This window comes from Plectrocnemia conspersa, unplaced genomic scaffold (assembly GCF_051122295.1).
Source record: "Plectrocnemia conspersa isolate PC_06_02 unplaced genomic scaffold, ASM5112229v1 ptg000001l, whole genome shotgun sequence".
Classification (NCBI taxonomy): domain Eukaryota; kingdom Metazoa; phylum Arthropoda; class Insecta; order Trichoptera; family Polycentropodidae; genus Plectrocnemia; species Plectrocnemia conspersa.
The window spans coordinates 29,141,305-29,155,179 of record NW_028277165.1 but is presented as its reverse complement, the minus strand read 5'-3'; the positions used below and the strand labels follow the sequence as shown (position 1 = coordinate 29,155,179).

Sequence of the window (13,875 nt, the reverse complement as noted above, 5' to 3'; positions counted from 1 at the left end):
ATCAGTGTAAAAGATTTATAAGTGTACGAAATAAATTAACATACAAAGAATATTTTATATTAATTTAATAAAACATATTAAAAGCTTTTTTATTGATTAAAAAAATGCACAAAAGCCACATAATATATTATAAGTATATAAAATAAATTAACTATATTTAGTAAAATAAATTTGTGAAATATAAATACAAAAAAATAGTAAGATAAATCAAAGCAAACGTTGAGAATCAGTGATTTTTTTTAATTAGCTAATTTACGTATTTTTTAAAAAATATGTGAATTAACTTATTACTTAAAGAGTTGCAATGAATTAATTGTTTATTAGAAAAAATATTTTACAAATCTGTCCATTTTGACTTAACAAGTTATAGTGAACACCTAAAATATATAAATACCATCCCACGTAAAATTTTCCAGCTCCTGCTAGGTTTCGTCGAAAACATTCTTGTGTTTGGCAAGCTTGTTGAGATGAGGTGGGATGGCTCGTGCAAGAGGAGCGTTCTCAAGCACTCACGTACTGGTCGCAACAGGCAAGAATAAGGAACGCGATCGCGACCAAGCAATTATGAGTTGTCGACACCACCCACCAGCAACATTAAAAAGTGCTTTATTGAGTACACAATGAATCGTATCTCAACTATTTATGCAAATGGCACTAGGGTACAGATACGGATATGACCCATACTCGCACAGATATCTTAGAATTCTCTCTTAAATTAAGAATACTTAGCTTTACATAGATTCCAGATAATGTAGCCATATTTGTGAAAAAAACGAACTACGGTAATAAATTATTGAGTAAGATTCACAGAGAGTTCAGAAAACTATACGATCTTAAAAATCAATTTGTATAAAATTACTTTTAACAAACGATACATAGCAAAACCACTGACTGTTATGATTTTGGAAAGCAACTTAAAAGCTTAAATAACCACAAATATATTTTGAGAAAATAGAAAATAAAACATTTGGTCAGTCTTTAATTTTTCTGTTTAAAACTCGTTTAATTAAAAATACGTCCCTTTAAATGAATATTATTAAAATATACTAAAAATACCTATAATACATATAATGAATTTAGTATGTTTCAATTAATGAAAGAGCTCAAAAAGAACTGAAAATGTTATGAGCCTTATTACAAAATTTGACCCACCCTAAATATGTAAATAATCCCGCCCGCCGATATTTTGACACAATATTTTTTAATTTAATTTAACATGTTCGATATTTTAGTATTTTTGTATATGAGTGACATGTCGACATTAATGGAATACATTTGCTTTAATCTCAGGCAAATTTAACGGCACTTAGCGGTCCCCAGTAATTCTGTTATATAACAGAGATATGGTCGTTCCTTTTTTATGATAGGGATGGCTGGCGAAGTGAAAACAAAAGCAGGTATTACATACGCGAAATTCTTTCAACTGTTCATACATTTTTATCACCATTCAAGAATAATTTTACCTAAATAGTCCATGGAATATGCTTCACTTAGCAATAATGTTAAATATTAGCAATAAGTAAGCCTCGATAAATATATTTAAATTGAAAACGTATTGGAAAAAATTGTGCAAAATATATTTAAAAAAAAAACTTTTTATTGAAAAGTAATGCAATGTTATTTTTTACTGTTACCAACTAAAGACAGGTTGTACTAGACGATATAAGTAAAATGTGTTGATAAGTGTTTTTTCCACATCAAACTGATTTTAATCATTTTTTTCTAAGTAAATATATATGAAAAATTAAATTTGTAATAATTGTTGTAACAACTAAATATTATTGATTTTTATTAACTCACATGCGGAAAGGGAAAAAAATTATTATCTCACCTTACGATCGTAAAGGGTTAAGAGTATACAAAAAAATTCAAATTTTTAAAACACATATATAACGTATTTAAAAATGTAAATAAATGCAAAATAAGTAAGCCTCAATAATTATATTTAAAAAAAAACGTATTTGAAAAAAATGCATTGTTTTGTTTTGATTAAGAAAATTAATAATAAATTAAGAAAAATTTGGTTAATTGATTAAATTTATTTGAGAAAGGCTATTCTAGTGAATCAACCAATCTGTAACATACGTTAGGCTGATTGGTTTACGATAGCAAGTTGGAAGAATTGAAACCGCTCCGGCGTTGAGCAGTGACATAACGCATTACACGACGAATCAGTGTCCGCCTCCGCATCCCTGCGACCGGTAAAATTTCAAAAAAGTATTACGCCACACCACACTTTGTCGGTAGGTGAAGGTCGCCGGCCTCTTGGCGGGGAGAGAGCCGTCAACTTTCATCGGTGATCCGAGCAATAAGCAGTGAGAGTGATTCGAGCGCGAAAGTGCGTGGAGGGGCGCCGGCGTCGGGGGCCCCAAAGAGGCTCTACCAAAGGCCGTCAGTCGGCCATCGTCGGCCACCGGTCGCATACCGATGAAAGTGAAACCTGCGCCGAAAGTGAGAGGACGTCGGTGCCACCGCTGCTGCTGCTGCTGCTGCTGCTGCTGACGACCAGGGGGCGACGATGAGGCTTACGGCGATACTGTGGGCTACCCTTGCCTCTCTAATCGTGATCGTCGTCCACGCCGGTCATGCTGTGCAGGTAATCTTGGGGTGAAAAAAAACAATAATTGATTTCTGGACTACCCTTCGTGACTTAATCTTTAATCCATCAATCAAAAGCTTTTTCTTAGCTAGTTCGAATAATGTTACGCACCTCCAAAATAATATCAAAACTCATCTTCATATTGTCCACAGTATTAAGGGCGAACAAAGTGTATTCTTTTATTTTATACAAATATTCTTTTGACTTTCATGTCAGTAAATATTTGAATCCAAAATAAATAAAATAAAAATAACTTTGCACTATCAATATTAATAATTAATTAATCAAAATGCGTGATTTTTTATACTCGAATAAATTTCCGATAATCTGATTCTGAAATATGTTGATTATATATATGATATTCTTAAATATTTTTTTATTATTCTCAATGATTCATCTTGTTGAAAAGATAATGTTTCTTTGATATGCCAAGGAAATTTTTTTGGATATGTTTAGATTGCTCTAATTAACCAGCAAGAAAAAAGTATGTTTTTAGTATTATGTACATCTTTATTTTTTATTAAATATGATCAAAAAAAATATTAATTGCTTCTTCTCACTATAAAATAATTATTATTGACTTTTAAATCTCACAAGAATATGTACTAAAAGATCTTTTTCTTTAAAAATAAGGCAGTATTTCATAAACTTCTTTTCCGATACCTTGAAATTTATTGAGCATAACATAATCTATTTTAAAATAAGAGTGTATCACAAAAATATGTGTACTTAATTTATATATAAATTTGTACACAAAACAGCTATACAATTAGTCATTTTTTCGCTTAACTTATAAAAATACCTACAAAATATTGATATTTTGATTTTAATATGTGATATTATTTTACAAAAATTCCCGTGAATTTATTATGCTTTAATTTTCTAAAATAAAACTTTCGCCATAAACATAGAAAAGCTTGAAATTATAGCGATGTTTATACCAAAAATTCACAGCTTATTTTATATTCAAATAAAATAAAGCATATTCAAATAAAATAAAGCATATTCAAATAAAATAAAGCATATTCAAATAAAATAAATTAAATAAAAATTATTTTAGATCATTTATCAGGAAAAAAAGTATGGAAGTACTAATATTTTCACATAAATAAAAAATATAGAAGAAGCAAACTTTTCATATAAATAAAGTGTAAAAAACCTGGGAAAATACTTATATTATCATTTTAATATGTGATACTTTATTTCAAACTTATATAAATCTGTGTTATCTACAAATACGTAACTTTAATATAATAAAGTATCGCTTGAAAAAATTCTCATCATTTAAAAGAGCTCAAAATTAATTTGTTATAAACTATTTTTTATAGTTTGTCAATATATAAATTAAATAAAATGATTAAAAATATTTTAGATTTTTTTATTGAGCAAAAAAGTATTGAAGTAATGATATTTAACATAATTAAATACTATGGTAATTTTCTTATTAATATTTGTAATACAAATTCACACCTCCGTACAATATTCCCCTGACCGTACTCATTTTCTTGTACCGAAAAATCATTAAATTGTCTTTATTTATATTAATAAATCCATATACATCTTTATTTCTTAATAAATACTCGATAAAATACATTTATATATAAATAAATACTAAAACATCTTAAATATTTCTTGAATTTCTAAGCATTCCAATCTATCAATCCTAATTTTTCAACCAGTAAATCAATTTATATTTAAAATTACTCTCATTGCCCTATTCTGTATTTTTTTTCAATATCATCTTATCTTATTTATTAAGCATTGCATAATATTTGAAGTAGGGCAATATAATACTACAATATTATAGAATTTCTCATCCTATATAATACACGTTTTTTTCTACTATTTTTTTGATTATGTTATTATAATATTCCTTCAAATTAATTTTTTATCTATTTTTTCCTACAACTATTTTTAATTTTTTAACATATTTTTATAATTAATAAAAATACATTTAGTTTTATTCTCATTTAGGTTAAGTACATTATTTTTCAACCATCTTTTTATTATTCTTAACTCGTAATATTTACAACTTGTTTACCATTATCAGCTATGAAATAAATTTAAGTGTCGTTTGCAAACATATGTCTTCTACGTTTTTATATTTTATTAATTATATTAATAATATATTATTGATAGAAAAATATATAATTTTTGACAAGAATATTTAGCAACATTAGTTCATATTTGCCAACAATTACATTTTACGTCTAGCAATGCATATTATCGTTCGATATGAATGTAATTAAAAATGTTAATAAAAAATAAAACATTTAAATAAAAAAAACACACATAAATATTTACTGGTCATTAACTATAAACATTAAAAACTTTTTTTTTAATTTAACCATCACTTTATTATTACATACATAAATTTACATATAGTTTTACAGCAAATTATAAATTTTATAACGTTAAGCACCTAACCCAAGTTATTACCTAAGCTTATATAGTAATAATTTTAAATTGTTTAGATATTCATTTAACTGTTGCGAAAAAATTGATAGTAACATTTTCACAAATTTAATTAAAAATAGTCTGTTGTACACTATACTATATTAAAACATTAAAATTAAAAAAAAAAATTGAATTCCTGGCACTTTTAGTTATAAATAAAGATATTTTTAGTATATAACTCTGTGTTTGTATATGTTTAATTATTAAAAATAATAAAAAATATTTAATATAAATTTAAGGTAATGCATTAACTTAATAAAAAATATCGTTTTAAATATATGTAGCTATTTTTATTGAAATATGATGTAATTCAATGCATTTTTCTAATATTAAATATAATATTTAACTAGTATTGATAATAGCTAAAGTTTTTAACTTTAATAAAAAGATTATTAATATTATTTGCATATTAAATAATATTTTTTTTTTCCGCTGCAAGTTTTAAAATTCATTGTGTATTGCTTAGTAAATATTAAATAACCTTAGAGAAATAATGTAATCCATGTACATTTTTGGACATATATCTTTGGGTTCTTTATTTGGATCAAAGCAATTTTAAGTTTATATTTTTTTCTATAAATTATAAAAATACGTATTCATTTTCATATGCCATATATTATACTACCGTATTGTTAGTTACACAGTTTTTTGCATCCATGTGTTTTAAATGTGGTTAGAATTATTTGTAAGGAAAAAAATACGGTTCACTTATTTAGGTTCTTTTACTCAATATACAATTTTCTATATAGATAGTGTCAAAATACGATTACTTAACTAGTGTAAAAATGTAGTGTTTTTATACTATTATTTAAAAAATACCGTATTACAAATTTTTTAGATGTTTTAATATAAAATATATAACGAAATGCAATTTAAAATGTTTTTTTACACAATATAAAGAAAATGGCAGAGGTTAATTCTTTGCATTGATTTTCTAATTATTTTTTGCAGAATATTACTTATGAATTGCTATTTATTTAAAGAAATCTGCAATTTTTAAATTGCAGCAAAGTAGCGTAAAAAATAGTATGTTTCTCATAATTACATTACTACATGAAAAAAATACTCCACTAAGATAAATTACTTTTTGTCTTCAATAAAATGCCAGAGGTATTATTTGTTTAAGCAATCTGCGATATTAAAATTGCAATAAAATATCAGCCTATTTTTCATATTAACTGAAAAAATATTCAACTGCGAATAATCGCTATTTATCAATAAAGTAAATGGTAAATATTTATTCCTTAAATTTATTTTCTATGTATATATATATTTTAAAATAATTATTTTATTATTTATAATTAGTTATAAATTTTTATTTATTTAAAGACAAATTTTCACTTATAATATTTTTGCATATACTTTAATTTTAAATAGGGTTTTTTCATATTTGCTTGAGGTCTTCAAGTACCTCACATTTTCCTAAATGTATCATGAGATTTAAAAAATTCTGTTATCATTTTTCTGCAAAATTTTACTTTTCATGTTATAATGCGTAATTTTATTATTTTTATTTGTTTTAAATTTTGTATTTTATATTATACCTAGATGTCAGTAGATTCTTATCACTTTTACTTGTGTTTTTCTACTTGGGATTGCTAGCATTTAAATCCCTTTTCTGTTACTTAGTATTAAATAAATAATATATATTTGGAGAAATAATTCAGTTCAGTAGAGATTGATATTTTTTAAAAGCCTTTTATTACTTTATACTATATTATGTACTTAGCAAAAAAATATGAATGGCTTCTTGTTACTTAAATGCAATAATTATTATTGACTTAAAAGCTCACAGATATTTTTAATATTTTATGTACTAAAATATATTATTTTTAAATAAGGCAGTGTTTTATAAAACTCTTCTCAAATACCTTGAGATAAAGATTGCGTTAAAATAAATTAAGCATAACTTAATTAATTTAAAAAAAAGATGACATAAGCATATAAAATAAACTTTTAAATAAGATATGTGTATATAAATTTGTACACTAAATCAGCATTTTTCATTAAGGTATTTTTATATACAAAATACAAAAAAATATATATTTTAATTTTAATAGGTGATCTTAAATTTTCAAAAAGTTTCATGATTTTTATTAGGCATATATTTTCTAAAATTATACTTTCGCTACTAATATAGAAAAATATGAAATTGTGTAAATTTTTATACCAAAAAATTCATTTTACTATTAAAATAATCTTAATTATTATTAAAGAGCTTCAGCTCAAAATTAATTTGTTATAAACTATGTTGTATAGTCTATCATAATCAAATAAATAAAATCGATTAAAAATATTTTAGATAATTTATTAGGAATAAAAGTACTGATATTTTCACTAATCTTTAAAAACTGATCTTGTAGTAGAAAATAATGATTTGATTTAAGCATTTTATTGTATTTTAAAATAAATATTTTTTTGTTAAATTTGGTAATATAAGCAATTGTGAGGATCAAGTACTGAATTACTGTGCAGTTATATTCCATAATTAAATAGTTAAATAAAATTAAAAATACAGGAAAATTGATATTATAAAATGAAGTATAAGCTGCTGATTTTCTAGTTAACAATAGAAAAATAAAAGATTACTTAATAACTTAAATTAAAAAATTGTCATAAAATAAAATAAAATATACATCTGTGTCAGAACCTTGATTTGTTTTATAATAGTTTAGTTTTATTTATTCTTATAAGCTAAATATAGAATTGAATTACAATAATATATAATTGACCACAGACATTATATACATATATAATCGCATTAATTTTTTAACCGCGTGCACAATCTTAAAAATTATACAATTATGATTAATATGACGTTAACTGGCATGTTTGTGGTTTATATTTTATAATATATTATATTATTAAAAACAACTAACATTAGTTTAAAGAACGGAACAATTTAACTGATATTTAAATAAGTTATATATATTTTGAAAGTATCCTTTTGCTTGAATGCCATAATTTTATTTACAAGCTTTCTTTCGATTTAAAACAAACAAACGTCCTGCGTTAAAAGCTCTCATTGGTCAATAAACTGGTTAAAAAAAATCACTTACGATCAATTTGCGAACAAATATTAAAAAAAGCCGACCGTGACATGCTTACATAGATTATTTTTTTCATTAACGTTTCGAACATAAAAATCGCTGTCATTAACGTTCATGTGCTAAAAATTATAAATCACATAAATCATGTTTTTTTTGTTCCTGATTATATTATATTGCATTTTAATTGTACAACACATGCGTAATAATAAATTATAACATATAATAAAAGGCTAGATCAGTATCATCAAATTTTAGAAGGGTTAATTGAAGAAACGTGTTATGTCAGTTTTTTCCTTAATCCGAGATAGTTGTTTTTTTAAACTTTGAAAGTGCATTGTGAGCTTTCTTATTTGGAACAATAATAATAAATAAAATTATAGTTATTAAAGATGTGACTTATATATTTAAAAAGTAGTCAAGCCATTAAAACAGCACTATTAAAATTAAATGATTTGTCATCAAATTCAACAAAAAGAGTTAGATACTGTTAGTAAATAAGACCTTTAAATATTTTAAATTTATATATAATTAGTAGAGTAATGAAAAATAAAAAATGAAAGTATTACAACTCACGAATATAAATATAAAAAAATCGCACCAAAATTGCACTAAAATCTTACACAATTTAAACTCTTACTCTTAACTAAATATATGCTTACTTGAGAGCATTTGAAGATTATTTGCTAAATATTATATGTACATAAAAAAATAAAGTAATATGGTTTACATAAATTTTTATGATAGTGACGTTTCTGCAATATTTATAAGCAAACGAAGTAGTGTCTTGACTTACATTATTGTTTTCTTTTCATTTATATTTTTTTGTAATGATATTAACATGTAAAATTTAGAGGAAGCAAAGTCTGGAGAATATATTACTATTTTTATAAAATTTAAAGCTATGTATTGTTGTAATATAAGACACATTTATGCAGTTCTGAATTTTTTAATGACAGTGCCTATTTTTTTAACTGTCCACAATAACTTTCAAATGTAATTATTTATATATTAGAAGTCAAATACCGTTTTTTAACCTTAGCTTATTGTTGGACTTATAAATTATGGCTCAATATTTATATTTTTAGTCTTGCATTTAATAAAACACACTTTAAAGTAGCTAACATTTGATAAGAGATATTTTAAAACTATTACTATGTGATCCAAATGCCTCACTGTGGATTATTATTTAATTCCCATAACCTTATCTACTGAATATAAATATGACCATAAGCTTGCTATTATTAACCTTCAAACACCGAATTTGTGTTCGTATGATATTTAGTTTATGTATTACTTTTGTTTTGCAACACTACAACGGTGCAAAACAAAGCGTTAAAATTATCACTTAATCAACATTTATGTGTACACTCTCGAAAGAAAACACTCTCACTGTTATCGCGTAATTATTTAAAAAAACATAATGTGGTTTTAAAACATGTTGTAAATGGTAAAAAAAATAGTTAAACCACGTGCGTGATTACCGAGCGGTTTAAATCGCAGTTAACTCTAATGCAACGTAATCGTTACTCGCGCCGAATGTGAAAGTCTCGCCGAAAATTCGCCCAAAATAAATGGAAGTTTATATATATATATATATATATATATATATATATATATATATATATATATATATATATATATATATAATAAAAAAGAAGCAACATATTGAGTAGGAAAATTAAAAAAAAAACTTTCCAAATCCGAGCTTCACTTTCGGTTTTTACAGAAGTAATAAATAGAAGTGCGGCCGTGGCCGTCGAGGAGAAAGCATTCGGTGGCGACTCGTTTTGTAATGCGTTTATTTTATTTTTCGACTCTTCGTCATAATATATGTGTGTGTGTGTATGTTATATAAAATGCGTCACGTGCACTCGATCAATTTCAAAACACGTCTTGTGCCATTGAGACATCGTCAAACGCAGTTATGTCGTGCGGTGTGTGTGATGATTTTTTTAATTTGATTCTCTGTGAAGTTATGCAGGAGAAATATTTTGATAGAAACGTTTCAATTTAAAATGCGCTGTGAAAATATGTTATGAGTAGAGCTTTCATAAAATATGTTTTAACAAATTTTACTTATATCGACTGTGCCCATAATTTTATTCTAGTACAATTCGTTGCCTTCACGATGAAGCACTTTTTGATTTTTTTTTGGCAACACTAATTTTTATGTGTTTTGTCAATCAGTTATCACTCTAATTATAGGGTCCAAAATTTGTCTTGAAGTTTATTTATTTATAATTTTTCAAGCATCCCACATACACCATAAATTGTATTATTTTATTACTTTTGGAACGCTATTATGATATAAATTCCTTGATTTTTATTTTATTTTTATTGAAAACTAAATATCAATACAAATAATTATAACAATAAATAATAATAATAATAACAATTGCTGTACACCTTAATTATATAGCACCTAGTCTTATTAACACAACGGCACTTGTATTTGTGAAAGCATACTTAAAGTCAATACAGTTGTAACAGCACTTATCAATTAAAAACATACCGAATAACTATTGTAATGTATCCGTTTATTGTCACGTACGGTCCGCACCGAGCGCTAAGCCCTTGTTTTATGACACATACTTGCCTCACGTATTTGCCATTGTCATACCAGCTTATTCAGCTAGTATGACAAAGGCAAATACGTGATAAATTATGCTTTTTTTATGCTTAGTGTGCCAATTTCACTGTAAGGTTTATTAATTGCATTGTTTTGAATTTGCTAAATTACGCTATGGATTTAATAAAAACTTTATACATATGTATATGTATTTAATTTAGAAAAATTCATGGTAAAACTGAGCTCAGAATGTTTATTAACATTAAATTAAAAGTTAACAAGAGTTTCGTGATGTAATAAATCACATAAATTAGGTATATTAATTATATATAATTAAGTATATAAATATTTTTATTCTATATGAATTTGATTAAATTTTTTTATATAAAAAATATGAATTAATTTAATATATAAATATTTGTAATGAATATACTTAAATTTACTATTATATGTATAGATTAAAATTTATATGTGATTATAAACTTGATCAGAACGCTAGGTCTCTATCGCGAATAATTTTGAAGGAGGGCTGGGTTCAGGACACGGTCTTTTATATCTGTATTTTCTGACTGATATATTTTCGATTGAATTAATTTATGCTTTACACATATTCATTTATTTATGTATGTATTTTTCAAGTAAATGTGCCTTTTTATTATTTTAACCCTTTAAGTTCTAAACTATTTTTTATAAAAAGTCACGTAACATTACAGTAGAAATTAAATTTTAAGATTTAATTACACATTTTATATGCTACATCTATATTTACATTCAGGATTAAATCTTTAATTTTATTTTTTACTGTATAATTGACTTTTATGAAAATTAATTCAGCACTTGAAAAATCTTAAGAGCCGTAAACGGTGGTTCGTATTTATCCGCAGCAAGCACATAAAGGGTTAAGAATAAAATTCGTATTTGAAAACCTTTTTCCGAAATTCTCTGAAAATTCTCATTTGGGAAGCAGAAATTCACTCCTCGTAGAATTCAATTGACTATAAATTTGTGCAATATTTTCATAGAATCATTGCTTTTTACTAGCTTTATCCAAAACTTCGAATGGTATATATCTGTTAAAATAAATTGGATGTCAATATTATTAATATATATTTATGTAAATGCAAATTTGAAACACTATACAGTTACTGATTTCATTGAAACAAGCGTTCGTAATATTATGTTATTCGCTTGAAATTACTTTACTGTAATACTATTTATTTATATGCTAGCTTTTTATTCAAGTATGATTAGTATTGCGTCATACATGCGAATTAATAACATTTGTATGTTTAAAATGTTCTTAATCAATCACTTAGTATTCCGCTATTCATTGATACAATGATATAAATATATTGTATATATTATATAAAACTTTTGATATTAAACTGTCCTATTTTATGTATACAAAAAAATTTAGACCATTAAAATAATTATTAAAAAATTAAAATTCTGAAAAAACGCCAGAATAAATTAATAATTTGTACATTAACCGCTAAGCCCTGTAGTTTTCCATATAGTTAAATTCAAGTTTGGTCTAATTATAGTCGCTGATTCTGGTTATTAATGGGTTAAATGGGTTTAAAACAATATTTTTATTATATTTTGTTGCCGTTAAAATTATAATAAAATATATGGTAATAAATATAATTAAAACAGTTTAATTAGCTATTTATACAAAATAATTATGTTTTTTCTTGATAATGCCCGTTTTCTGTTAAATGTTGCGCAATGGCAGCAAGCCCTTTAAGCATGAGTTGTGCAATATGAATAGTATGTAGTATACATAGACATTTGCGTTTTATTCAATGCGTAATTTTTGACAGTTTTTAATCATAATACATTTAATCTGCTGATATTAAAAAAATATATATATATATAAAAAAAAAAAAAATTATATATACGTATGTATTATGTACATATATTTTAAATCTATTAGGACATGTTGCAACTGCATAATAAAAATACTAACATGCTAAGCATTTGAGAAAGAGATGCTAAATTCTAGAGAGTGTCATTGATTTATATCTTTCAAAATCATTTACAAAAATTAATAAAAAAGTAGCACTAACAGTAACATATAAAATCATATAAAATACCTATATTTATTGTAGTGAAGTGTGTTATATTAAAAATCTTAATCTATATCTTAAAAAAATTGTATTTAATTTAATATTTAAAACTTTAAATATAAGTTTACTAAATATAAGTTTAGTTTTTGCAACAAAGCTAAATTCATTAATATAGTATGTTTTTTATCATTTTTATCTTCAGATTTTCAATTGTATTTATTCTAAATAATTTAAATCACATATTGTTTATTTTTATTCTTTGAGTTATTTTCAATATCTTTGCAAATATATTATTATAATTTCGTTTTTGAACACTCAAAAAATTGATTTGTGGTAGTATTGATATTTTTCATGCTTTTTACAGAATTGAATAAGTTTTTACGTATGAGAAAATTGAAATCATATCATTTACTAGCATCTGCCAGATAAATTATATTTTCACTAATAAAAATATATATATCTACCGGTGAAAATGTATTCCGATATGATTTCAATGAAATGACATATTTTTAAAAATATTTTCGGGATAGATTTGAGACTATTTTAAAAAAAATTACTTTAAATAATAACGGGAAATTTGTTGGTTTTAAAATCAGAATTGTCATATCAGCTTCTTTCGCGGAGAGGGGTAGGAGGAAAAAGTTGTTTAGCTAGTGGTCGTCTATTTAATATTTCGATTTAATTTACATTCACAGTATTTTATTTAATATAATGCATTTTTCTAGTCAAATTCAACGTGGTGGTGGTGGAGGGGGGGCAAATTCATTATCGATTGCCCCCCCCTCAAATTAATTATGAAAAAAATCTTCATGGTTTTAATAGCTGTAACTAAATAAAGTTGTAAATAAAGAATTATTAGAATTAAATAAAGTTATAAAATAACTATCTAGTACAACTAGTTTTACAAATTGTATTAATGGTAAATCTAAACCATAACATTAGAATTATATCACCTATTATATTTCTCTATTCATGTTTTCATACCATATGTTATTCATTCTTATAAACCGACATAATGGCTATGAAAAATTTGATTGCACAGACAAGGGCCGCGCTGACCACTTTCACCAGCGAGAGTGGTATTTGTAGTAGTATTGATACGAGAAATAGCGGTCATCGTCGTTCAAGATC

The 13,875-nt window shown here is 24.8% G+C and overlaps 1 protein-coding gene across 1 annotated transcript in view; it reads left to right on the top strand.

Annotated features, from left to right (window-relative positions):
- Positions 1-2,399: 2,399 nt before the first annotated feature.
- The window catches only part of LOC148239522 (transmembrane protease serine 9-like), a 42,097-nt gene continuing 30,621 nt past the window's right edge, over positions 2,400-13,875 (top strand). The window contains exon 1 of the mRNA XM_088182200.1: positions 2,400-2,596. Coding sequence (XP_088038326.1) covers positions 2,519-2,596 — 78 coding nt within the window. The 5' untranslated portion in view covers positions 2,400-2,518. The remainder of the gene's footprint in view (positions 2,597-13,875) is intronic.